Source organism: Panulirus ornatus, chromosome 37 (assembly GCF_036320965.1).
Source record: "Panulirus ornatus isolate Po-2019 chromosome 37, ASM3632096v1, whole genome shotgun sequence".
Lineage (NCBI taxonomy): Eukaryota > Metazoa > Arthropoda > Malacostraca > Decapoda > Palinuridae > Panulirus > Panulirus ornatus.
In genome coordinates, this window is record NC_092260.1 from 25,135,984 (window position 1) to 25,163,565 (window position 27,582).

Genomic DNA, 27,582 nt, shown 5'->3' on the forward strand with positions numbered 1-27,582 from the left:
TAAATAACCCCGTAACCCACTTCTTAGTGCACCGATGTGTGTATGGGTTTGTGTGTGTGTCTCCCTTACTCGTCTTCCTCTGCAGGGAGATATCATCCTTCGCCTGAGCTTCCTATTCACACGACTGGTCATGGTGTCCCCTGTCAGCGACCCCAGCAGGAGGATTCCCAAGGCCCCTGTGGTTGCGGCCCCCAGTGCTCGGTAAGCGTAGCGCCCTTAATAGGCCAAGTTCCACAAGGGCTGCGGGAGGTAGTGGTGTGCGTGGGCCGCCCCTGGCAGGAGGGAGGAGGCGTGGGCCGCCACCGGCAGGAGGGAGGAGCTGTGGACGACGCCGCTACTGCTGCTGCTGCTGGAGGAGGAGGAAGTCATGGTGGAGGGCAGCGGCGTGGAGGACTCCTTCCAGCTACCACCACTCAAGTTAAGCGTATCTGCGGAACAAGACAAGGTGAGGTTAATTTCATGTCTCCGTCAGAGATGCATCTTTAAGACATACGTCAACACTACGTGCACACGTCTTAACGTAAAGATACGTTAACTCTACGTGCACACGTCTTAATGTACCAAAACTCACCTCAACCTCGACAAACACATTTTACATCCTATAAACACCAAGGTCTTTTAATTTGTCCCTTACGAGAAACAAGACAAAAAAGTCTACATTATACAAAAAGAAATATCTATAAAGAGGACACTTCCATCAACACGTTTGTCACTTGAATCATAACACATGTGTTACGATATGTAACGCAAACCCGAATACGTGCAGCGCCCCTGGTGGTGAACGTGGTGGTCTGTCCATGAAGGTGCCAAAGACAAGGGGAGGAGGAGGAGGAGGAGGAGGAAGAGGAGGAGGGGAGGGAGGGAGAGGGGTGTGGTGGCGGTGGTGGAGGCTCACGGCGGATGAGCTCCAGGCGAAAGGCAGAGACGGCTGTGGCTGCCTGTGGGTAGTCAGTCACCGCTGGGAACTTTCCCCGGGAGGACGTACGCGGCTGCCCGCCGCACCGACACCCACGTGGGAAAAGTCACACGACCAAGGCAAACGGCTGCGGGGTGTCGTCAGCAGCCGCTCTCCTCGACACACAAACTTCACCCCTGCGGTCTGTCCTTCTCTCTCTCTCTCTCTCTCTCTCTCTCTCTCTCTCTCTCTCTCTCTCTCTCTCTCTCTCTCTCTCTCTCGCGATACTTATGTGGCGTAACAACACACAAACAACGCGAGCAAAACAATCCCATCTATATAACACAAGGGGTTCCCCTCCTGGGCTTGCCTCGCTATCCCCCTCCCCTAATCCCCCTCCCTTCGGAAAGACACTGACTTACCCACAAGCATACGAGCCTTCCTCCTCTTCCCCCTTGGCCCCATTCACCTCCCCCCCTCAATGACGTTCAGTGTAACAGATAGCCAGTTTATTGGCTTGGACGAGGCCTCCCCCACCCCTAGTCCCAGTTCCCGAACTAGCGACCTTAATCTGACAGAGCGGCGTCAGTTTCTTCAACACCCGCAACAAGCCAAACAAGGCCGCTCGACGACCGCCCCAGGAGACAAAAAAAAAAAAAAAAAAAAAAACACGGGAGCCTTGTAGTTTAACTTGTAGTTTATAATCCTCAATCATAAAGTGTGAGAGAGATGAAAGATTGCTGTCTTACTATCTCTCTCTCTCTATGCAATACAGTGTGTGACGTAAGCAAACAAGAAGATTAAGAACGGCTGGGGTCACACACACACACACACACACACACACACACACTCAATCAAGGGTCTTGTTGTCAGTGACATTTAACGGTCGACGGTGGCAACGGGACCCCCCCTCAACAAGTGTCAGTCCGTTCTCTAGTTCCTTGAAACCTGTGTTGATCTTGTGAAACACACGCCGGTGCCAGGGGGACTGTGATTAACTCTACTGCACAGAGCGGGTGAATCATCAAGGACTTAAAAAAAATAGATGCTGTTGAACAGAAAACTTTATACAATTCAAACGAGTAATCGGTCTGAGGACAACTCCCTGAGTGTGAGGACTATTTGTCACTGACCTCGTCCTAAAGGGTCGGGTTAGAGGTGAAGGTCCCTCATACCTTACAATCCTCGTACACCACAATGTTTGAAATTGATAAGGGAGATTCCAAACGTTGGGTGTGTGTGTGTGTGTGTGTGTGTGTGTGTGTGTGTGTGTGTGTGTGGCACAATAGTAGCACACACACACACACAGCACCCTCACACTCCAACACTGTCCTCCTTCTCCCACCGTCATCCCCCACCGATTCCCTAACACTATCAACACCACTTTAACCCTGCCAAGACTCCTCTCTGACCTCCCTCTTGCCCTGATATCACTCCATCTCCCTCTGTCTACTCCAACCCGACTGTGCCAAACACCCTTCCCTCTGCCCTCACCCTTACACTGCCAACACCCGTTCCTAACCCACCCCTAACACTGCCAACACCCCTTTCTCAACCCACCCCCGACACTGCCAACACCACTCACTCCCACTAGGCAGGAAAGACCCTTCACCCCTCACCAGAGCAACCAAACGTGCGGCATCCCTCACGTGCCCTGCACCACCCCTCCCACACTAGACGGACAAATGACCAACACCACGACAACCACACAGCTTCACCAACCGGCCCAACCCGCTGGGTGGCAGGCCTTCGTCGCTCTCATGTAGTACACTTCACGAAGGGCGAGTAAACAGTCCACCTGGGACGTCAATAAATCAAAGGTAATTTAGCCGTAAAAATCGTATAATTCAATTCCAATCAATTCATCGCAACTGACATCTGGCGTTTCTACAACCCCTCCTCTCCTCCCCCTTTTACGACATCATAAAATCAATCAAGAGTTGAGTGTCTTCAACAACCTTAATAACACATCTCCATCCCCAACGAACGAGGCTACGACAAACCAACCCACTAACCCGTCTCTTCCTCGAATACATCTGGACTTGTGGTGCTCGCGAAGACGTTCCTCAACAGCCCCTCCTCCTGTGTCCCAACGGCAGCGTTAGCAGCCCTGAAGGAGGAGCTCAGAGCAAAACAATGCCTGGAGGCTGACGTCACGTTGGAGAAGAACTCGTTGTTTGTTTTCTGTGGGCAGGGGGTGGGAGGAGGGGGCGCAACCTGCAACCCCCTGCCACAGGCCCCCATGCCCTGCCAGGGTGGCACTCACGCCCTTCAGTTCTGTCCGAATTACTTTGGCAGTTAACCCAGATAGTGTGAGGGTTAGTATATACACAATTCATAAGTGACCCAGTATCTGGAGTGTATGTAAATGCAGCTTTATTAACTATTCCATTCTCTGGGGCTTGCACACGTTTCGTGAATATGAAACCCATTCTCTGGAAGTTTTATGTCCATAATCCTGTTTAATATTTGATCTATTCTGTAGGGTTTGTAAGCCGGAGTCTCCTTTCATAAGCTACACCCACCCCTCCCTCCCTCTCACTCCTCCCCTCTGTGAAGGGGAGTCAGTATGTGAGGAGAAGGAGCGTGAAATCAGACGTTCCAAAGCAAGAAAAGGGCAGAGTAAAAGACAGCGGCTGCGGCAGCGCTCCGAGATAACCCAGTGAACAATAACACGAAGATGAAGGTCGTCTTGCCACAACACAACCCGTTGGTTACAATGGGTCGGCCGCCCGCACAAACATGCACAATGGTCGGGAGGCTCCCAGTCGCTGAAGGTGACGAGGGATTTTCCAGCACACAGAATCATTCGCATCTCCCTGTGAAGTGCTGACAATAGAAAGGCTCCTCACGATCTTGCAGTCGGTTATACATCAAGCCGACTCACCCTGGCGTGTGCGTGTGTGTCGATTAAGACCCTCCAAGCCTTCCAAGGAGTTTGCGACGTACGCTTACCGGGAATCCAACGGACCGGACCGTTGGATTCTACACGTGTGCAAGGCTCAATCTCAACAGCCTTGGGCGGCCCCCGTCGTTCTCCCTGATGTTGCTGGTACCTCCGTGTGGAGGATCCTTTCCCTCTCTCTCTCTCTCCACTCCTCCCTCCCTCCCTCACGTGCACCCTGGACCAAGGCAAGGCAGTCGGGTCCTTCCTATACCCACCAGGCGAGAGTCCCCGCGGGAAGGACGTCCATCACATCTTCCTCCGGGAGGCGAGGTCGCAGGATGTCTTATCACCGTTTGTCTTTGTGATTCACTCCGCCCACGGCCACAACACTTGTTGCGACGGCCGGACCAGCTGTTGAATGCTGTCCACGGCTGCAACACTTAATCAGCAGACCGGCTGTTGCCTCTGTCCACGTCCGCAACACTTACCAGCCAAGCGTACCAGCTGTTGTGTTGCAGCAGCAAGGATTGAGTGGTACATGACGCCAAACCATCCCATACCGTAACGCTATTTCTTGAAGCGTTTTTGCGACAGACGGCTTCCTCCTGTACAGGGCAGAGCAACACCGGGAAATGATCATCTTAGGTCGTGAGCACTTGCGCTTTACTGACTACAACCGCTCACTTAATTAAGCATCAAACTACCTGTAAAGCAACTATGAACTAGTCTTCAACTCATCCTTTTTCCGTAACAGTTACATATCCACGATAACCCATGCTTCCTCCACCGGCTGATCAGCCGCTCTGACCTCACGAAGGAGGGAGGAGGGAAGGTAAGATGAGAGGTAAAGACGATGAGGAGGGAAATGGAAAAGGGCAAAGCGGGAGGTGGGAAAGATAAGGAGGGGGAGGGGAAAGGCATGACGGGAAATGGGATAGATAAGGAGAGGAATGGGAAAGGCATGGTGTGAGATGGTTTAGGCAAGGCAGGAGATGGGAAAAAGTAAGGCGGGTGATGGTAAAGATAAGCCGGGTGATGGGGCGGGCGAGGCGGGTGATGGGACGAGCGAGGCGAGAGTATGTTCATAATAACCCAACTTGTGGGAAGCGACGCGGTGACTGTCGCGCCTATTGTTGCGGGTGACTGGCGGGGCCGGGATGACCATCCACCAACCCCCACCCACCAGGAGGGGGCGGCGGGGGTTAGGCAGCCTCCTCCTCCTCCTTCTCCCCTCCACCTACGCAACAATACCTTCCCTCCTCCTCCTCCTCTCCCCACCGCACCCCACCACCATCACACCCAAATCCACGTGAGTAGCCTTGTCAACACGTCGCTATGTACAAAGCCGAGTGTGTGTGTGTGTGTGTGTGTGTGTGTGTGTGTGTGTGTAGGCGTACAGTTCTACCCCCCAAGTCTTTCCCAACAGTGAGGTCGGACATATCTCCCGGCCCTCTTCTGAGAGGCACTCAACAAAGAGGCTTGCCTCACGCTCGGCCTCACAGAGGCACTCCTTGTTGTCGCTGCGCCTCGGAAAATGCGCATCGAATCGTCACCATCTGCTCGGACCAGGGGCGCCGCCGACCATCTGTTTGCTCTATGGCCGCTGCAGCTCCTACCCTTACCGAGAGAGAGAGAGAGAGAGAGAGAGAGAGAGAGAGAGAGAGAGAGAGAGAGAGAGAGAGAGAGAACCTGTCTCTCTCTCTTAAGACCCGACCTCCACAGCGTCCTTCGACAACGAGATTTTTTTTTTTTCGTCCCTAAATACACCCGTCGACATTTCACCACGATTCGCGGTCCAAATGGCCGGGTGGGTATGACGCACGCAGCAGTGATGACGTGTCGGTGACGTGTTCGGGCATCCGGCGGCGAACGAGCGACGTCACATATTTGGAGAACTGATGACGTCAGGAGAAGAGAGAGTCGTTTTCTTGAATCCGGTGAGAAGAAAATGGCTTTCTAGAACGGTCATAACGTGGGGTTTTTTCTTCTAGACTGTTCATGCCTGTGATGTTCTAGATACCAGCGTTGAGGGTGGGTCTCTAGAGATCGGTGGTGATGACAGAGACGGTTCTCTAAGAGACGTATGGTGGTGACGGCGTGCTCTAGTGGCCTGCGAGTCTCAGAAGTTCTCTTGTGACGTGTGTGGTAAGTGACGGAGGTTCTCTAAAGACTTATGGTGCTGACTTGAGGTTCTCTAGAGACCTGTGATGTTGTCAAGAGGTTTTCTAGAGACCGGAAGTCCTCTGGACACCGGTCGTGGTCGTGTATCCTACGTCCGCTCTGGGCCACACCACCACCACTTGTGTGAGAGAAAAAAAAAAAGTTAAAATGGAAAACCACACACACGAGGGGGGGAGGAGGAGGAGGGGATGTCCCCTCCGGGGGATGTCCCCCCTCCTCCTCCCCCTACGCCTCAGGAGCGGTGACATCAACATCCGACCGAGAGCGAGGTCACTGTGAACAGCTGTTCTCTCCCCAGGTGGGGTGCTGTTTTCTCTCCACGTGTCGCAAGTACGCAGTCGGGGGTTACTTCATCCCACCCAGATCTATGACGTCAATAACCCCCTCCCCCAACCTAGTGACGTCATGTCGAATCGTGGCATCACTCATCAACCACGTCGATCCGTGACGTCACTAACCTAACCCATCCCATCCTCTTCCAGGAAGAGTCCCAACTGAGGCCAAGCCAGTCAAGCATAATAAAACGTCAGAGAGACTCCAAGAAGCGAGGAGGAGGGAGGGAGGGAGAGACGGAGGGGGCAGGGAGATACGTACCCGTGACGTCAGAACTCGGTCTATGTCGTCACGGGCCGGGGGTGTCCGCTTCTCGCAATAAATGCTGGCAAAAACGCTCGCCAGCCGTGGGTGAGGTGACGCGTTCCCGTTGGTCTGGCTGGTGTGTTTTCGAGTCGCCTCAACCGACCACGGGTGTGGGCGACGCCGCTGCCGGGTTAAGGGCCACACAACACAACGACAGAGGAGGTGTCGAGTTATTCTACATTGTGTTCCCAACAGGGGGCCGCGTTGCGCCAGTTGGTTGCATACAGATCGCGCGATAAATGGGAAACAATGCGAGTTTTCTATAACGAGAACGAGACACACACACACACACACACACACACACACACACACAAACACACAAAGGGAAGCAGCAGCAGAGGCGAGCGGTTAGAATACGACTGAGGTTGTGGTGTGTTTCTACAGACAGACGGACGGACGGGCGTTGACAACGTCTTGCACGATACAAAACGGCGCTGACGACGAATTTCTGGCGGACTGACGAACGGGGCTTAGCATATGACAGGACGACCTTTCCCTATACATATGTATATATATACTGCTGGGTGCTGACGACGACGACGAAGACGAAGACGACGCATTATAGCAAAGACATCAAACCTCCGTGGTGGTTGGCAGCGATTCACATCTCAACAAAATCGACTGATCAACTGAATTATGTATTCACTTGTTGATCAGGCCAACATGACTAGCGGTACATATGAACACCTTGAGTACTACTGTACGATCCTTAATGGTACGTACCTTTGAGCACGATGGTACGTTCCTTGAGCACGACGGTACCTCTGAGCATAAATGGTACGTTCCTTGAGAACGACAGTATGACCCTTGAGCACGATGGTACTTTCTACGAGCCTGAAACTTAATGGTCTTTGATATGACCTCACCCTTTACAAGGGTCAGGTCAAAGGCTTGGCGATCAGGCCCAAGAGTCGTGCCGTCGTGCTCAAGAATCGTACCGCCATGTTGAAGGGTCGAACTGTCGTGGTCAAGGATCGTACCGTCGTGCTCAAGAGTCGAACTGTAGTAGTCGAGTATCGTACCGTCTTGCTCAAGGGTCGCATCGTCGTGCTCAGGCTATCAAACAACTACAACAACCTGGAAACTGTTGTAAAACTACAACAACAATAGCAACGACGAAAACCAATCTCTCGCTCCCTCTCTCTCCCCTTCCCTCCCTCCCTCCCTAGACAAGAGACCGCTTCGTCTCCCTCCCTCCGTCCCGAACCAAATCCTCCCCTCCCTCAAACTTACCCTGCCTTGCATCAACAGATGCTGGGGGAGGTGGAGAGGGGGGGATTAATTATTCTCGAGCCTTTTGGGAACTCTGGCAAAGCCGTACAGGCAGCTGCTAGGCATCAGTTGCGGCCTGTGGTGGTGGATTCTGATGGCTTCTAATCGCATCCCTCTTAGTAACACACGCGGCAGGAGGTCCCCCTCGAAGGCACTCCACAAGGTAAAGCAAGCGACGGCAAGAAAAAAAGGATTGGAGGCATCCATAAGGCCTGCAAAGGAACTCCCTCGTATAATCTTGCCCTGATTTCATAGAACGCGTTCATCATATATTATCATTATGCATTCAGGACAATGTAGTATACTCCTCCCACACTCCCTCCCTCCCTCCCTCACTCTTAGAGACTACCCTCGCCTCCTGCCGTCCGTCCCCTTGCAATATACCTCAGAGAGCGAGCGGCCCCCCCTCACTTCTCCACCACCCCACCACCAATCCCTTCCTTTAGACGGAGCAACAACAGCGCCGCTAATGGCCTGGAGGCTCGAGGCTTTCCCCTCCTCACGAACCACAGACAAACAGGGCAAAAACTTCGCCCACGCTAGCTAGCGTTCGCTGCCAGGAGGAGACAGCACAACTTTCTCTGTCTCTGTCTCTCTGTCTCTCTCTCTCTCTCTCTCTCTCTCTCTCTCTCTCTCTCTCTCTCTCTCTCTCTCTCTCTCTCTCAGTTCGCTCGGTCGGTATCTACATCACCACGAAGGGCATCTATTTCCACCCCCTCCCCCCCACCACAAACTCGAATATATGGTCGAAGTTTAAAGTTGGGGGGGAGAGGGAGAGAGCAAACGCAGCTATGACTAACGGACGCCCACCACCGCCCGATATCTCCCCTACACTTTGGGCCCAGCCTGCAGCAGACACGCCCATTCAGCCGACCCACGGGGGCCACCCAGGGCCTGGCAGATTACCTCCCCAAGCTCACACCAGGTAGGTATGTAGGTAGGTAGGTAGGTAGGTAGGTGGGTAGGTACCCATTCATCTTCCTACCCTGGAAGGGAAGGATGAACAGCTGGGGTCTGGCTGTGTACTGGAAAGTCGTCCGAAGACATTCACCGGCAAAAGTTTCGTTTCAGAATAAAAGGGCATAACCAAACCAGTTCTGGTCCAACCAGATACAAACACGACCACCTACCGTGAGAGGGGGATGGGATGGGGGATTAAAAGGGACGACTCCCGATCCGTCCCATGCCAATAAGGACTACAAATGGTTGTGTCTGCCATCCCAATGACAACCATTCTTTTATGGGAATTAAATTTTCCCCCTCCCTCCCTCCCTCATCCTCTCTCCATCCCAACACAAACCTTAAACATGCTTCGATCCTCAATATCCCTGAACAGATATAGAGAGAGAGGATCTTCGTTAGTGGCTCCCTCATTTCACTGCACTAGGGTACTTTAGATATCATCCCTCGCCATAGCAAGTGTGTTGGTTCCATTTCCCACAACCTCACCTTACGAACTATGTCTCTGGGATTTCATTACAGTGTTAAGCTAATCTTTAGGAATATACGACTCCTCCCCCCACCCCACACACACCAAAGTGAAGGCCCGGATTTAAAAAAAAAAAAAAAAAAGTCAGTAAGGTCGACTTATCTGATGTAAGCCCGTGAAAGAGGAGACCTTGTGGATCTAGTAAAAATGGCAAGTGGCATATTGCGGAGGCTCAAAGATTCAGTGGCTATAGGGAAAAGGGAGGGGGAGTTAAAGGGCTACTAGAAAGGACGAGGAGTGTGTGCCAAAGGGCTAATATAAAGGAGAGCTAAAAAAAAAAATGGAAGTAATTAAGGGATTAGTTGGTAAGAAGGAGTTAAGTGAAGTGGAAAAAATGGGGGTAGGGAAACGTCCATAAAAAGTGAGAGAGTAGACGGTAGGCTGGGGAGGGAGGTTAAGACGGAGGAGGAGGAGCGTCTGAAGTGGGAGATGGAGGGATGAAGCAATGGGAGGACGTGGACACACTGTCAATAACGAGAGCTCCCAAAGACAAGGAGGTATGCGCGGCTTTTCCTCCTTCCTTCTCTATGCCACAACCACCACCACATATGGAGGAAACATAGACCACCACCACCATTACCACCATGCCCTCCCCTACCACGATACTATGGGAGAAACATATGTGCATCTCCTCCACCCACTATACAAATGAGAGACAGGGGGCCCGGTGCGTCCCCACCAAAACAACCACTGCGATATAAGACATTACAAAACAAGGCTGGTACTCAACTCTCCCCACTAGTGCCATCTCCTACCAAGCCGGAGGGAGGGCAGGACCGCTGGCTGGCTGGCTCGCTCGCTCACTCGCTCTCCAGACTCGTTCACAACTTGGACAAGTCTTCGAGGCGACAAGAGAAGAGACACGGCGAAAACTTTCGTAATAAAAAAAAAAAAAGTGTGTCGATGGAAGATGCTGCCGGTCTGGGTGGGTGGCTGGCTGGCTCTCATTCCCATCTGTTAAGACTTTAGCGAGTAATCGAATACAGCCGTTGCTCTCGGAAACCATTTTGGTTATGAGATTAACTTCGGATCCTATCCGAACCTGTGTACGTATGTAAGTATACACGTGCACCAAAGCGCATTATGTTATATATGGCTGCATATCATTAGGTATATAACATCTGACCTGAAGATAACAAATTATAAAACAAAATCGAAAAAAAAATAAGAAGCTAATGTGTCAAAACCATAAAAATTCAAATTGCTTTGAAAGTCATTTACTGGAATGATTCTTAAAAACAACTACCACACAGTATCAACCCATTATCCGATATCTAAAGACTGCTTGCAAGTATAACTTAACCTTCGGTTTTGTCTTCCTAAAGCCCATCTACAACAATAAACTTGTGAGCACAGAGTTCATAAAACTTACGATGGCTTTCTATGATAACCTTCACACGAACATATTGTGCTAAAGTTAAACCATCATCAGATGTACGTGAGGTAAATTAAACTATCGTTATACGTAAGCATGTTTAGTTACACCATGGTAGGATACACGTGTTGCAAGGTAAACCATCGTGCTTACACACAAGGTATTGTAAACTATAGTAAAGTCGACAATGTAAACTTAAGTACACAAAGTAAACTATATTCAAACATATAAGGTAAAATTTTGACATTCTCTTGCGAAATATGATCAAGAAATATACAATTCATTACATAAACCCTAAAAAACTCTTCCTAATCTTAAGCCATCTTTTCTGGCTTCTGGCCCCCCATCGTAACTCTCTTTGTTGAGCCAACACGATAAATATTCTAGCCCCAAACTAATGAGGAAACCACGACCCCACGCTGAGAACCAGAAATGAATACACAGATGGCACCTTAATCCCTTGAATTCCATTTTCGAAACACAATACACGCGCCCGAAGCCACAGAGAACGCTAATAAAGGATTTGGGAGCGTGTTCCGTAAACACGGCCATACAACCCCCCTAATGAAATGTTAGGGAACTGCATTAATAATCGGCGCTCCCGAATAACAGAGCTGTTGGACGGTTTAGTCAATGAACTACACTGTTTACCCCTTTAAGTACGACGGTACGGTCCTTGAGCACGTCGGTACGACCCTTGAGCACGAGAGTACAACCTTTGAGCATGACGGTACGACCCTTGTGGACGAAAGTACAAACCCTGAACATAAGGATACGACCCTTGAGCATGAGAGTACAACCCTTGAGCATGAGGGTACGACCCTTGAGCACGAAAGTACAACCCTTGAGCACGACGGTAGAGAACCTTGAGCACGAAGGCCTAGGTTTCTGACCTGACCTTACTTAACGTGTCAATCTATAGGCCAAAGGATCATACTCATGGGTCGCACTACCGTGCTCCTGGGTCGTACAGCCGAGCTCGTGAGGGGGAGGTACACCTCTCCCCTAAGTCATCGATTGATCGGTCTATATCAACCGTAAGGAAAAATCAAAATTGCTGGAAGTTGAACAGTATGTTTAAGGTCGACTATCCATTTATAATCATTCGAAAAGCGACCCTTTCTGAGGGCTGTGAGTGTGTGTGTGTGTGTGTGTGTGTGTGTGTGTGTGTGTGTGTGTGTGTGTGTGTGCATCAGTTCATAAAAGATAAGAAGAAGGCACAAGATTAAGATAATCATATCCAGCAACCTTCAGAGACAGAGGGACCCAGCAACCCTCCTCAACCACACGACCCTCACTCAACTCACACAAACAAGTTAGAGTGAAACCAACCTAAATTCAACCCCGCCCGCCCGCCCGCCTGGCAGTCTGTATCTTCAATGGACTTTATCGAGGTAGTGAGGCGGCGCCGTTGGGGGGGAAAGACCGGGAGGACCTGGGGATGGCAAACAAACTCACGGTCGATATTCATAACAATGGCAGCGGGAGGAAACCCCTACGCCCTGTTCAAAATTATCGCAACAGATTGTCAGGGGGGGAAAAAAAAACTCAAATTTCCCTTGGATGATTATCATGTTATCTTTCTTTTTTTTTTTTTTATCTCATGGAGCACTGGGAGTGTGTGGGTTGAACTGCGTGAAGATATGAATTAATCTAACACGTTGTAACATGGCTCTGCGAGCAATGGCAACGCAAACTATCTAATGTGGACACCAAAACAGCTAGTCAAGTTATACAATAAACTTTAGAATGGGTGAAAAAAAAAATAGCTCGATTTCTTTCCGGATGACTGTTTTTGCTGAGGTCAGGGGAACAGTGATGCGTGGCAGTCTTCTGTGAGGGGAAGAATGAGGGGGGAAAATGGTGAGAGCAGTGAGGTGTGAACGTACGGGATGTGAGAGGTGAGGGTCTTGGGCAAAAATCGGGGAGTGTGGGAAAGTAATTATACAAACCATACGTAAAAGGACCAATGAAGTGTAACAAACACACGTTTTGTGAGCGCTGTGTGAGAGCACAGCCAGTAAAGCCTGGGGAGGAAGTGTCGTGGGGAGGAGAGTGGAGGGGAGCTTGTAGGAGACATGTGGGAGAACAGGGATGAGAGATGAAACATGGAGAAACCTTATCCGATGGTAACTGATGACAGAATATAATGAAATTTCGGACCAATAACATAACTAGCTGTAATAATAATAATAATAATAATAATAATAATAATAATGATAATAATAATTAATTTGTTTACTCGCTTTAAAATAACTCATCACCAAATTTGAAATTACATATATACATAAAAACATACAGCCAGCCTCGTTATTAAGGCACCGCAATCATTCCTGGTAAAGTCAGTGTAATTATAAATTTTCTTCATCAAAATGATGCTGTCAAGCGATCAAAATACTGATGAAAATAACTAAGTAATGAGAAGATACTCCCGAGGCCTTTACGGCAATATTCATATAATAATAATATAATAATAATAATAATAATAATAATAATAATAATAATAATAATAATGCAGCCTCCAGGTTATTATTATAACATTGATGATGACTATCTATTAATCATCACAACCACAACCCTTCTCTCTCCCTCTTATCTGCTCCTTAGCCGTCCTACCATCACCAGGCGCTCACGCCGACCCCTTGAGGTCGTCCTCCAGGCACACTAAGAAACGCTGCAATGGAATATAAATCACAAGATAAAAGAACATTCATTATGAGACTTGTGTAAAAGGAAGTTGGCGAGCCTCCAACAAGGGCTCAGGGCTCCCTCCACCCCATCCTTCTCGGACGAGAAGGGAAAGAAGAGATTCTCTCGCGCTGGAGATGCTACACTCCGCGACACACACACCGTACGTACACAGTGGACCGACCGTGCACCTCAAAGCATTCCACAATAATAGGAAACTACTGTGCGAAAAGCTAGACCCAAAAACCATCTATCTGTTTACAGGGGTTTATGGTAAAGGAGAGGTTGTACGCTTTCCAACAAAGGATACAAAAGAAGTGCAAACAGCAACAGCTCACTGGACCCTCAATCTCTCTCTCTCTCTCTCTCTCTCCAACCGCCACCCTCTCTAACCCGCCCTCCCTGTATGGATTAAGAGTAGTCCCGCTTACAAACAGAAACCCTTAAAGTCTACCCACCACTACCCACCCCGGGGGTCGACAAGCGACCACTATGGCAAGGCCGAGGATTAGAAGTCAGTTCTTGGGGACATTAATAACTCCCAACAGCCACATCCACGGTTATACAGACGACCGCGCGCCCGCCTGCCCCACCTCCCGTTACCGGTTTGTGAATTAATCTAAAAATATACCTTTGGCCGCATTGAAACTCATGCAATTAATCCCCTTACATGAGTCCAACCCCAATACCTCTTATGATAAGTACAAAGAGATTCTGTTAACAGAGGAGGAATGACACCAGAATTAAAGATGAACGAAACAATATTTGCCGGCAACTCGGGCAAGCAGCTAAGTGCACTCAGGCGAGGAGGTAAACACCTCGAGAGAGATTAGCTTCAGACTCTGTTATCACGGAGGGTCCCCTACCTTGGTTATTACGCTAGTCCTAGGCGAACTACCTCGAGGATCTACTGCTACGAAACACCGTTCTTACGACCCCTTCTGATTTCTTAATGACTTGTAATTCAAAAGCACGCTACTAAATCCCGAGATAATTTGGGGTTTTTAAAGTTGAAAAGGCTGTTTAGGTAAGAGATTACACGTGCAAGAGCACCTACATACACGTCATACACCGGCAACCAATTTCTGTCACAGCTTTCACGATGGGGAGAGAAAAAAAAGAGGATGGAAAAAAATTACCCCAGAAAAATAAGATTAAGAACATACTACTTTGTGTTATACGCTGGGAAAATTAACTTTAGTATCCCAAGGGATCAGCTGGGACCCACTTCTGTTGTCCCGGCCTTCTATATAGGACCTGGAGGGGGAAGGGGGTGAAGCCGCTGAGAGTCTATAATACCCGTAATTAGACATCATGTTTACGGTCCGCCTCCAATCTGTTGCCTCGGTAAAAAAAAAAAGGATCTAATATTCCTGCCACATATACCATCGTTATGCTAGTGTCACATTCTCTGTAGTGACGATCTAACGCCGAAAATGTGAAGATAAACATCATACGGGTATTCATACAACCGCTGTGGGGATATTCTGGTTGTACCAGGAGAAGGTACAAAAATATAGCAGTGCCCTCTCCCTCCCTCCCTCCCCCAGCTCGCCCAAGCTGGATAAATGGGACGCTCGATCAAAACAAGTTTGTGGCGAATGAAACTCGTTGGAAGGGGGAGAACATATCACCAGAGGGAGGAAAGGTGATCAGAATGGAAGAAAAACTTACCAGAGTACACTGAAAAAAAAAATAATGGAAGGGAGGGAGGGAGGGAAAGCCGTTAGCATGGGAAAAAGAATCCGGTAGAAGGGTTGGGAAGGTCGCCAAAGAGAGAAGGAAGGTCGCTAGGAGCGAGTCGCCAAGAGAGGTTATGCAGTCGCTAAGTATTGAGATGCTGATCGCTAGACAACGCCAAACAATGCCCGGCAGGAATTAATATATCACAGGTTAATCGCCGAGAGTAATGGCTTTATTACAAGTTCATGCAACAGAAGCAACATTCTGGGAGAACACGTAAAGCGTTGGGTTATCAATACGAGGCAAACTAGTTTGTTCGCAACGACTTGCACCGAGGCGGTTTGAACGCTACCTCCGCAACCGCCGCCCGTGAACACTCCAATACGATTCGACATAAAGTGACTTGGAATTAGAGCCAAAATTATAATGAAAACGATAACCACGCATGCAGACACACTCACAAACCATACAAGCACTACAAAGCGGATCCAAATCCCCCTTCGAAAAAACGGGGGAAATTTCGCCACATCTATCGAAAGAAGGTGACCGAAACTTTCTGCCACGAGGCCAAAACCTATGAGAGGGAGGGCGCGGCGAGACGGGCCGCGCTGATACAAAAGCCTTCAAAGTCAGGGCCATAATGGCGGCCTGGCAAGGTTCATTCTCGGCCTCTTGTGTCTATCACGACGGGGATTCGGGCAGTGAATGGCGGTGTATTTGTCACCGTGAGTTCTTTCGGCCACGGTGAATCATATACGAATATTCACAGTAACATTTATGCAACCTGATGAGATTGAATGGGTTATGAGTCATTTTGATCTCTTATGAATTATATATCATCATATCGGGGCTTCGAGGTGTATTTACATTCACCTTATTAGAGTAGAATTTTCGCCCCTGTGTAAAATTCCAGTGTTTTCAACCTCCATGGAACGACAATCATAATGTGTTAATACTGACTAAATTAAGTGTCTCTTTACTCCCCCGTTCATGTCGCTTCCCCCCACCTCCCCCACACACAACGCCCACATGTGACAACCATCTATATGTCAACCACACCCGCAGTTTCTGGCATATGACAGCCAGTCACCACAGCTGTGCGCACACCAACCCCTTCCTAATTTTCTCGCTCCACACCGTAGTCGTCTACGTGGGTGCTGTGAGGAACCCCGGTTAGGAGCGGCCCGTGCACGCTGCTGAGTGGGTAATAGTATTTTGAAGTTGATGGAGTGTTTGTGGGGAACGAGTGTGTGTGTGTGTGTGTGGGAGGGAGGGAAAAGAGGTAGCTGGGCACGGTAGCTACCTGCTCCTGCCTCTGTCATCAACTACGGCATGTGATGATGTCAATCCGTTTGGGAGGGCCTGAAGATACGTTGCTGGCGTTAGATTCGCACCACCGTCTCCGTCCAGCACAGGCCTGTGTCGCATAACGGCCCGTCCCCTGAACTGTGCAACGATGACGAAATCGTTGATCTCATCATCTGATCCTCTCCGCAACGCTGTGTCTCTCTTATCGTATTTCCTCAACGACACAGAAACGACGTCTAAATCTAAATAAGTTTGACCGACAAAGTCCAAAAGTAGTGCGATACGTTTATCTCACGACCTGCCTCGTGTGTGACCTTAAATAAGACCGTCCAACCTTAGTATCGCATGTCAGGGGTCATCACCGCTTCCCCCACGCGATACATGACCCCATTCGGAGGCCACTAAACCCCCACCTCGAGCCGCGGCATCACCAGTCATGTGCCACAATTTCTGCTCCACTTGAGCCCTCCAATCATCGTAAAATTCATCCTCTTCGCAAACCTGCATGAAACTGCACCTCAGCTTCGACATAAACCTCCTCAGCCTCCTCTCCCTCCCCGGCCACACACACACACACACACACACACACACACACACACACTTCTACTCACCATCACCTCCCAGAGGACTCACCCTTTTACTCATCCTGCCACGGTAGGACGCCTCCCGTCGAACACCTGCTGGCATCTATCATCTCCGGTGCTGCTGCTGCTGCTGTTGCTGCCGGCGAAGGCCCACTCAGCGGAACGGGATGCGACTAACCTAACGGCGTAACCACCGCCCCACTCGGTCGAAGCTCTTCCGGCGGCTGATTAACATAACAGACGTGTGGGCGGGCAGGCGTGTAAGTACGAGTAGGGTGGAGGGTGAACGTGCAGGCGGGACCACAGCACGTGGGTGTGACAGGGTGGGAGGGTTTTGTGGGTGGCGGCGACTTGTGTGGGGGAGCGAGCGTGCTAACCTCCCCCAAGACATCCGCTGTAAGTTAAGGCGCCCACGTGGTCTCCACTGCCGGTGGGGGAGCTATATTTTCGACCACATAAAAAAAATAGTGGGCATTCCAGAGATATTTGTGAGGCTGGGGCGTTATATGGGAGCCCAGGGGGGGGGGAGGGAGCTAAATAAGATACTCACCCCTCAATCACATGCACATCGACATGATGATACGTGGCAACCATAGGCGAACCCCGAGCTAGCTGGAGAACTACCACGTAGCCCTGCGAACCCTAGTTAGCCCCGAGCTCTGGTACACACCTGCGACGTAGCTCTGTGAACCCTCGTGAACCCCAGTAAGGAAAGCCTGGGCGAGGGTTCACCCGCGTCGAAGAGACGTGGTCGTGCCGTGGCCGGGGGCGGGCGGCGGGCGGGGGGGAGGGAGTAGGAGTCGTGAGACGGAACCTCGAGAAGGCCACGACCTCAACACACAGTCCGTGACCTCCTAGACGCGGAGGGCGACGAGGGGAGAAACGAACCGTGCTGCCTGCGTGGTGCTAATCTAACCCACCCATCTATTCCCTGTCCATGACTCTCTCTCTCCCTTCTACCCTAAGGAAGCGTGGACGAACGGAGAATGTAAAGATGGACGACATAACACAATTCAGCTAAGTAAGCCGAGAGTTTAATTGAAACGGCCTATCTTTCTGACTCCTTACAATAAGCAAGTCAATGACTTTACATATCACAAATTTGAAGGTTTGTTGAGGAGGTATTCCACTCCCACTTCCGCTTACTCACCCGTAATAAGGAATATTTTTCTGGGTCGTGTAACAAGGGAAAAACTGCCAACACTATTGTTAAGGTGTGGGTTGAGTTCCAGTCGTCTCAACCCTGAATTATGTCCAGAAAAGCACGGTTTGTGTGGCAAATCATGCACACTTTTGCCATTCTTCCTCGCCTAACCTTCTAGGCCATTTACATGACCTTTGTAAGACAATCTTGCAACATAAAGTGGAGCATTGCGACTCACAATGGCCTTGCGTTTCCAATAAAACCTGCTATACTTAAGATCCAGTTGGATTTGAATCATAATAACTTTTCTAACAAAAGTGAGAGAAAAGGCCACCATCGCCTATTCAACCATTTCTTTCCTCCATTAAATCTAACGAGCAAATACGAAATACGAGACATTTATCCTACATGAATAACTCTATTGAGAGGAGAAAATACTACGAATGGGCCATTAGTTCAACCGGAATAACGTGCACTCTACTTCCCAACAAAAGGTGACAGTTGCAACGCTTTTTAACTTTACCTCGTCGACAACCGTGGCTGCCCCTCCCTCAGGTATCACACCACCTGCCGCAGCTCGTCGGAACCAAGGAGGAGGAGGAGGAGGAGGAGGAAAGGACGTCGCACTCATCATAGACCTGCTGAAGCCACAATGCCCCTGGGGTAAGGAGAGAGAGAGAGAGAGAGAGAGAGAGAGAGAGAGAGAGAGAGAGAGAGGGTGGGGGTGCAAGGCACGCTCTCTTTTGAGGGGGATGGGCCTCAGGCGTTGGCGTGTGACACACCACAGAGTGGGAATAAAGACGGTTACTGCTTAGGAAGACGGGGGAGGGGAAGTTATGAAGCAGTGGCATAAATTGATTATTAAAATCATTACAACACAGATACCACGATTAGAAGATCGTAACCGCAGATTACATAACTGTACTGAGGAAAGTACACAAGAATGAACGTAAATAAATAAGAGAACGTTGTATGGCAACGTAAAAGACGCGTAATCGTATTGCCGACGACGAGGTACAAGTGGGCCGGAAAGCGAGGGATGTAAACACACACGACCTTAATGAGATACGGGACTTCAAGTGGCTGTACTGAAGACTGCAGGAGCCAGGGCATCACGCCGTAGCCCCACACTTCGGCAGTAAGATATGTAGGATGACCTCCCTCCACCCTCCTTCTTCCTCCCTCGATCTCAGCGCGCGCGCACACACACACACACACACACACACACACACACACACACACACACACACACACACTTTATGGCATTCCATCATATCATTCCTCCGCCAGAAAGCGATTTCTTTCAATTTTTTCTCCCTTTTCTTTCGGTGACAGAGGCTGCTGCTACTCACCGCGCGGGGCCATCTACACTACAGTGTGAGTAAAGCCTTTTCCAGCAACTTGAGTAAGTTCTACTCACCCAAAAGCCCACACGTGCACAAGACCAAGCATATATACACATACACGTGCATATGTTCCGATTACTCTGTATATACATATTCCAGTTAGTTACCATGATCCGAGAACTCAATTATCATATCCAACTTCAAATCTACTGATGCCGGTAATACGTTCCCTAACTCCCAGCTACTCTTCCCTCTCAATCGCAGCTCTAACAACTCCACGCCCGATTCCCACTACTCCTTCCACCGCAGTGTCTAACTCTCCCTCTCCTTTCTCCCCAACCTCAATGCTGCTGGCCACATCACGGTCCAGCTTCCCCTTCCCCATTCCCATCCCGTGTTACCCCCCCCAACCCATTCCCATCCCGTGTTACCTATGATAATGTATTCACAAAGCTAACCCCAGTAAACGGACTCTGGTGTGGGAACACAGACCGGCGGGGGATGGGCAGAAGGGGAGTTTAAAAGCCGGTGATGCGACCGGGGGTATCAGAAGGGAGAATAGAGAAAGAGGGGGTAGGACACGACGGGAGGGAGAAGAGGGAGAGGGGGATGGTTAAATGGAACGGCGCCCTACAAATGAGGTTGTCCGTGAATCGTAAATCAGCACATATTGAGGAGTTAGCCATCGATGGCGCGTAGCTGCATATGGCTACGAATCGTCAAACAGGCTATGGATCCGATGACGATCTACATATAAATAAGAAACGGCTCGAAGAACTGAAACTGTTTGCTTCATCTGTAGCTCGACGAACCAGCGTCTAGTGCTATAGTTCGAGAAGCAGTGGTGGTAGTAAAATGGGAGCTCTCGAGTCATAACGGGGAGGTAGACGTACCTAAGAGACCCTGCCACACGCCTTGGCAAGGTTGTTCCCATGGCCCAAGCTGCCAGGAACTGGCCATCAACTTTCTTTTTTTTTTTCCTCCCTCCTCCTTTGAATCCAAATGTCCAAGGCCTTGTAACACATGTAGCTAGTTTGGTTTAATGCGTCCGTAACCTTTACGAAAACATACCCCAACAGCAAACTACGACACGAAGAGACCTTCCCCTTCCTTTATGTCCAGTTCCTCATAATTTCCCTTGTCTAACCGACACTTTCGGTGCTGATAGAGAGAGAGAGAGAGAGAGAGAGAGAGAGAGAGAGAGAGAGAGAGAGAGAGAGAGAGAGCAAGCAAGGAACCCTGATAATACGAGTCATTTCACGCGCAGTAACACCAACGAGATATTACCCTAGTGAGCGAGGCGTCTTTTGCCTCGAATGTCCCCGGCTAAGTTTCACGATTCATAAAAAGGGAGAAAATGCTAAAATAAAATACGATCATAAAGATGAACCCGACGCCGCCGAGCCAGCACAGACAAACGACCCTTCGAGCGCCTGGTCCACCGTTAGCTGAAGCAAATGGCGCTCGTCTCTTTTTTTTTTTTTTTCCCAACCATGGGGCTCAATCCCCTTCAGGCGAACAAAGAAACAAAGCAGTGGAGTGTGTGTTGTTGGGGGTGGGGTGGGGGGAGTGAGGAAAACGGGCCTGCTGTTGACAGGGTGTAACTAAAATTAAATGCTGTGGGCTCGAACTCGTCTTGTTCTTCCTACTATTGATTACCGGGAAACGAGGCTACGAATATACGGCAGAGGCACTACAATACGTGATTAACAGATATCAAATAAAACGATAGTAGTAATTACAATTAACATATGAATCACTACTGGATTATCCGAATGACCGAACTGCCCATGTGCAAGAAGTAAAATTCTAAGCAGAGGAACTATCCAAACTGAGCAACAACTATAAACATTATCCTATCTATCTATCTATCTATCTATATATATATATATATATATATATATATATATATATATATATATATATATATCACGGATATGGAAAACTTTACTAGCTTAAAAATAAGAAAAAAGACTACCTGGTTAGATATACGTAACTGCCGCTCCAGCTAAATCATAAGAATAAGAATTACCCTATCAAGATAATAGGTATAATAAAGAACCACACTAACCCGTAATAGCCATACAGAAGAGGTACTACTTTATCTCAATAATGAGCAAAGAGACTGCCCTACCTACATATTACGGATAAACTAGTTAATAGACGTAATATGTCTATGGAATATACAAGAAGCCTCGAAAATCCTGATCATCATCTCTCATCTTATCCCATGACCAGAGGACTGCCATGGAGGGAGAGAGTGGCGCCGCTCAGCTGATAAGCGAAGTGTCATACATAATGTAATAACACTCCCTCTCTCTCTCTCTCTCCCCTCCGTGCGGAGCTTTGGTCCGCCCAGGGGTCAGTCGGTCCTCTACATGGCAGATATCTCGACCGGGGTGGCCCCCCTCCTCTCTCCCGCGTGCCTGCCGGGGGACAGGGGAAGGGGAATCTGCCTGGGAGGGAGGGAGGAAGGAGAGGAGGGGGGAGGGGGACTAGCGAGAGGGGTTCGGGGTAAGGGTAAGAACCGAGACGTTCAAAGCATCGCTTGAGTCTTTTTTTTGTCTTCATTCGCCGAGTATGCTAAACCTCAGCTGGGCAACTCTCTCAATTTCAAGTTTTAAACTTTACTTACACTAGCCCAGGCGCCAGTGCTGCTGGGATGGAGGAAGAGAAGGGAACTCGTCGTATCCATTGTGATTAGCTAAATCATAGCACTTACCCATCATCCTTGTACTGTATAATCATAAAATGGACATACTATGCCAGTTGCGACCACACACAGTATAAATAAACGTGAAATGTTCGAAAGGAAGGTTCTTGTCTAGTGTACAGTTCAAATACGACAAAAAGTTGTTTCAAATACTCATGGAGCCATGCACTGCTAAACCAGCTCGCCCTCTACTCTTTTACCTCCCCTCCTCTACACACACACCCCACTCAGCTGGGCGGGAAGTCCAGTCACCCAACAGACAGGCTATTAAACAAGTGGGGAATCGACCGTCTACACAGCACACCCTAACCACCCCATTCCCGTTATTACTGAGGGAGAGGGAGGGGGGAGATGAGGTTAGAGGTAGGTCGTCAAGGCCACGATGTATAAATTTAGTTCTGTTCAGAATTTAGTTTAAAATCTTGGAAAACTCTCGGAGTACATCCCTCCAGAATATGATCCTCCTTTATATATATATATATATATATATATATATATATATATATATATATATATATATATATATATATACTCTTATATTCAGAAATAAAGATCTAAAAAGATTTTATTACACTAAACATACAAAGCAAAAGCACAGAGGTATTAACCATCAACAAGACTTGAACATTGAAAAAAAACAACAAAGAATAAAGCCTAAACATAAACTCCCAACAGAATCTAACCCACTATAATCCAGACCTCGCGTGTGCTAATAAAAGAAAATCGATATTCCAGACCGCGTGACAGAGGGTCCTAATTTGGCCACTGTCTGACACAGAACTTACTGCTGGGGCCATTTTCCCAAAGTGCTTGGCAGGTCTCATCCTCCGCTTGAGCCACCCACTCGCCAACAATTACCCCTGTCGACGTGGGAGACGAAAACGTGTCATAATGTCGAAAATAATATAAAGTTATTCATAATTAATCCCATAATAACATTACTCTTATGTAATCCCAAGAGCCCCCTTTTTTTTTTTCAACGGAGCTCCGGCGCCTTCAAGGCTACGCTACAATCAGTAGCTGGAAAGTGATGGACTCCCCTGGAGTGAGAAATTGGACGAGATCGTACTCCTCATCGTTCATTAATGATGAGGTTACCAAGTCGAAAGCAACTTTCACTCATGGTATAACCTCTTGAGGGCGACGTCTCGTAACACCAGCTCAAGCTTACACTCTTTGTTAACACGCTGACTAAACCGCACACACACACACACAATGACCTTAATACTGACAGAATGGAAATGGCACGCAAACTGGAGGCGGATATCCAGGAAAACAACGACATTCAACTTAGGGGACGAGTCAAAGACGGAAGGAGGGTCACACAAAGGGCGGGGGAACAAATGGAAGGTGATAAGGACCCAAGACAGACTCAACCTCGGAATAAACAAGGAGTGGGAGGAGGAAAAAGGGGGTGGGGGGGAGGGTGGTGTGAGGTGACGTTGCGGTCATGAGCAGCGGCGACCTGACTGGCTGGACACAATGGGACCTAGAGACCACCAGAGCCACGTTGACACACCGGCAATAGTCATGTCACGTTGAGTGAACGCCAAGCACCAAATGGTATGTCCGTCTCCAAACAATACTGACAGCTCAGTCATCGGGGAAAACAGAAAACAGTTCCTTTTTTTTTTTATAACATACTTATAGACTGACCCAAGTGCGTGCCTTCCTCCCTCGAGTTGTTTCCCCGAAAGTTTACTTCGTTACATTATTTTTAGTGGTTGTGATGCCCTTTCCTAAATCAATTGCGACAGAGCATATGCATCTCAAAGATGAAGACCGACAAAAATAATGCGTTGTTCCCATCAAGAGTAGAGAAAATAAGGGAAGTGTAACTCACCCAAGGGCGAATAGACCAGACTATACCTACCCAACCCAAGGCGACACTGAAGAATTGTTGGCCGTTGCGCCCCCACAGCTTCCTTCCTGCCGCGGATGCCAAGTAGCCATTTCTCATTCCCTTCACTACCCAGAAACGTTTTGCTTCGCACGTTATTGATCTGGTGTTCGAGGAATTGCTGTCTTATCACATACCAGTGAAAACAAGTGACAGGCGACAAAGAAACACTAGTTAGAAAAACACCCGATGAGAGATGCCAAGTGAATATATATATATATATATATATATATATATATATATATATATATATATATATATATATATATATATATATATAAATAAACACACGAGAACCCATGACAAGTACCACACTACCGAGACTTGATAAGCATAGATCTCTTCAAAATGCTAACTGTGAATCGTTCAAGACAAGGCACTCGAAATGCATTACAAAACGAGAAAAAATAATGTTTCACACGTTTTCTGCCAACTGCCAACCATCAGGTCTGACAGGTGGTGTTGAGAGGAGGGAGGGGGGGAACCACAGACCAGCCACTACTTAATTTCTTCCCTTGTTGCTACATAGTTCAGTATATATAAGGTTACGTACCAGTATGTTTCGTAATAAGAACTCTTTAGAAATGAGTAATATATCCAGAGTAACATGACTAGCTGGCTGGTAGTGGCCATCGCTCGTATCTAAAAATGATATTAATGCTGGAAGCAAGTTAGATACAGTTCCCAAGGCTAAGCATGGTCACCCGTGCATGAGTCCTGTTCGGTGCTTTGACCTCTCACTACCCTCAGCACATGGGAAAATCACTTCCTTTATACCCTGACTCGAATGCAATCTTCCATGGGGTATAAATGAATATTCATTATTAATCTGATAACGATAACATCATTACACTCGTCCAATTTGACTTGGATCATGGAACCTCTTGATACATTTGAGGAGAACGTATTATGACATGTAACAGCAAAACAGCTCTTAAAATCTCCGGCTAACTTTACTGCAGGTATCAGCACAATGCGATGTCAAGAGGCTAAGAAACACTCGGGAATCATTTTTTTTTCACTGGCCTTCGCAATCAAATTTGCTGGTCGTTTTACATTTAGAGGGAGAAAAACAATCAACAAAGATAACTTTGCAATCTTAGCGTAACTGTGCCATTAAACGCGAGATAATCAAAATATACCAGCGACACTCGCTGGCACCATCCACATATTACGAGAAACAAGCAAACGTGTGTGGCCTTACGGCCAGACTGAGATGGCAACTTAAACTTGACCTTCGCCTCATCCTTGCTATCGACACCAACGACAATATTAACTTACAAAAAGAACGCGACATGCTAATCTAACGTATCAAAAGGTCAAGCAACTATTAAGGTAAGGTTGAACACTACGGCTTTGGCCTCAAGTGGGTTGTTTACATGGAAATGAGCTTGTTAACTTGTGAGACCGGGTGTTGAGGAGCCATAGAGTTCAACCCACCTTGGGACATTGGCTACTTGCTGCTTACCTGTCACAAAATCATCGGTGAGATCGACGGGCGTGCAGAACCCTGAATCTACGAGACCGCGGGTGCGGTCAGACGCCCACTCGCCGCCCGCAGTCTCCGCGCCCACAGAGCAGCCGGAGTCCCTGGAGAGTCCCACAGTGTAAAGTAGCGAGGTGGTGGTGCTCGTGGGCGCCTGCTGCAGCGACTGCTGTTGCTGTTGTTGCTGGACGGGCAATAAGGACCGCGGGGTGAGCGGGTCGGCCCTCGCCAGGTCCAGAGAGGTGGTTAGAGAGGCACCCATGCCTATGTGCTGGTGTGCCATGGGCGGCGCAGGCGTAGCTGCTAGAGCACCCATAGAGGTAGATAGAGCCCGTGGGCGTGGGTGGACGTGAACTGCCCCACCCGTCACCCTGGCAGGACGGCTGCTGCCCAGGTAGTCGGGAAGGTTGACACTACTGGCCACAGACAGCCCACGTCTCGTCCGGGCCGCCCGTAACTTAGGGGAACCGCCCGCCGTGCCTCTGGTGGGTGTGCGAGCGAGGAGGGAAGGCGGCAGACCAGGAGCCACAAACTCTGCCTGAGGAGGAGCCATCGCTGCCGCCCTTGGGTTGCAACATGGCCCTGTACACCGGCCACCGCTGCCCCAAACCAGCTGCTGCTGCTGCTGTTGTTGCTGCTGTTGCTGCTGCTGCTGCTGAATTAATACCGTAGTACTCCTGCTGCTGTTGATCCCGATCAGACTCAGATCGCGAGCACTCTGTACACTTCTGGCACTTTGGCTCTGAACACTTCTTGTTGCACTCTGGCTCTGTACACTTCGGGTGGCACTTTGGCTCTGTACACTTCGGGTTGCACTCTGGCTCTGTACATTTCTTCCTGCACTCTGGCTCTGTACACTTCTCGCCGCACTCTGGATCTGAACATTTTGCACGTTTCGAACACTCTGTTGTACATTGACTGATTTGACACTCGAGGAATTACAACTGGGGTTGCCACACATGCACCAGGAGCGAGGCTGTGCGGTACGGGACGGCCGAGCCCCCACCACCTGCTGGTGCTGCTGCTGGTTGGGCAGCTGCAGAGGGGCTAGAGGGCGTGCAGCCCCTGAGGTTGCCACCATGGCAGTGGGTGAGGGGGTCACCACGGCCCTGGACCTAGCCCGCACGGCTGTCACATACCCCGGGTGAATCATGAGGATGGGCTCAGAGCCCTTTGGGGGGTAGATGTGCGCTGGAAGGTCATATTCCACAGACGTCTCCACCTGAAGCGGCGAAAAGTAATCCTTCTGAGGGTCTATGTGCGGCTTTCGCGAGGGCGACGCATGTGGGGTCATGCTAGGGTATGACCCGCGACATACACTCGACACCATCTTTCCTGTCGCCACCACTACCAACACTTCATGGAACACCACCGACACCACATGGGAGATCACTCAGCGGCTCAAGGAACGTGCTCCCTCTCTGACGTGCAAACCCTGACTGATCCCAGCAGATGGGCCGCGACAGGAGATGGGTGCGTGCGCACTAACTCTCACAGTTTTGGAGAATCAATACTTTCTTCCCTGTATTATTCATATATTTTATATTGCACTTAACATCGATCACTTGACTCACAAAAGGTATATATGCAAACAATTCCTTCAAGAATCAATAAACAACAAAACTTATGCATTCTGAGTTCGTGAGAATTCGAGGTGATGTGTGACAAAGGAAGCGTAGCAGCTGCGTCTAGCTGGGCATGCGGGCGGTCATTGGGGCATAAAGATCACAAAGAAATCACCAGCCACCCTCCCACAAAGAAAATATCCTTAGTTCGGAACCCGACACGTCGGCGCATTCCGGCTCAGGCCGGTGATGGTGGTTTTGCCCTCCACTGCGAGAAACGTGTCATATGTTGTCCTGGAGCAAACACTCGGCGAACACGCGGTTTCTTGTTCTTTTAGTCATGGTGTCATATTCCAACAGCCGATGCTCCTGGCGGTCAGCAGATTATGCAGGGATTGCAAGCCGCCACCCACCCCCCCATCCCAAC

At 49.1% G+C, this 27,582-nt stretch overlaps 1 protein-coding gene across 1 annotated transcript; it reads right to left on the reverse strand.

Annotated features, from left to right (window-relative positions):
- Positions 1-68: 68 nt before the first annotated feature.
- LOC139760611 (uncharacterized) lies at positions 69-27,041 on the reverse strand. The gene is made up of 2 exons (XM_071683992.1): positions 25,573-27,041; positions 69-428 (listed from the first exon to the last, which is right to left on the reverse strand). The coding sequence occupies exons 1-2, from the start codon at positions 26,918-26,920 to the stop codon at positions 217-219; spliced, it is 1,560 nt and encodes a 519-aa protein (XP_071540093.1). The 5' UTR covers positions 26,921-27,041; the 3' UTR covers positions 69-216.
- Positions 27,042-27,582: the final 541 nt, after the last annotated feature.

Excerpts from the sequence above, each read along its gene's own strand:
- LOC139760611 (XM_071683992.1), bottom strand. The coding sequence starts at position 26,920 with ATGGTGTCGAGTGTATGTCGCGGGTCATACCCTAGCATGACCCCACAT. Across the intron at positions 429-25,572 it reads CACCGATGATTTTGTGACAG|ATACGCTTAACTTGAGTGGT; the intron begins GTAAGCAGCAAG and ends CTTGTTCCGCAG.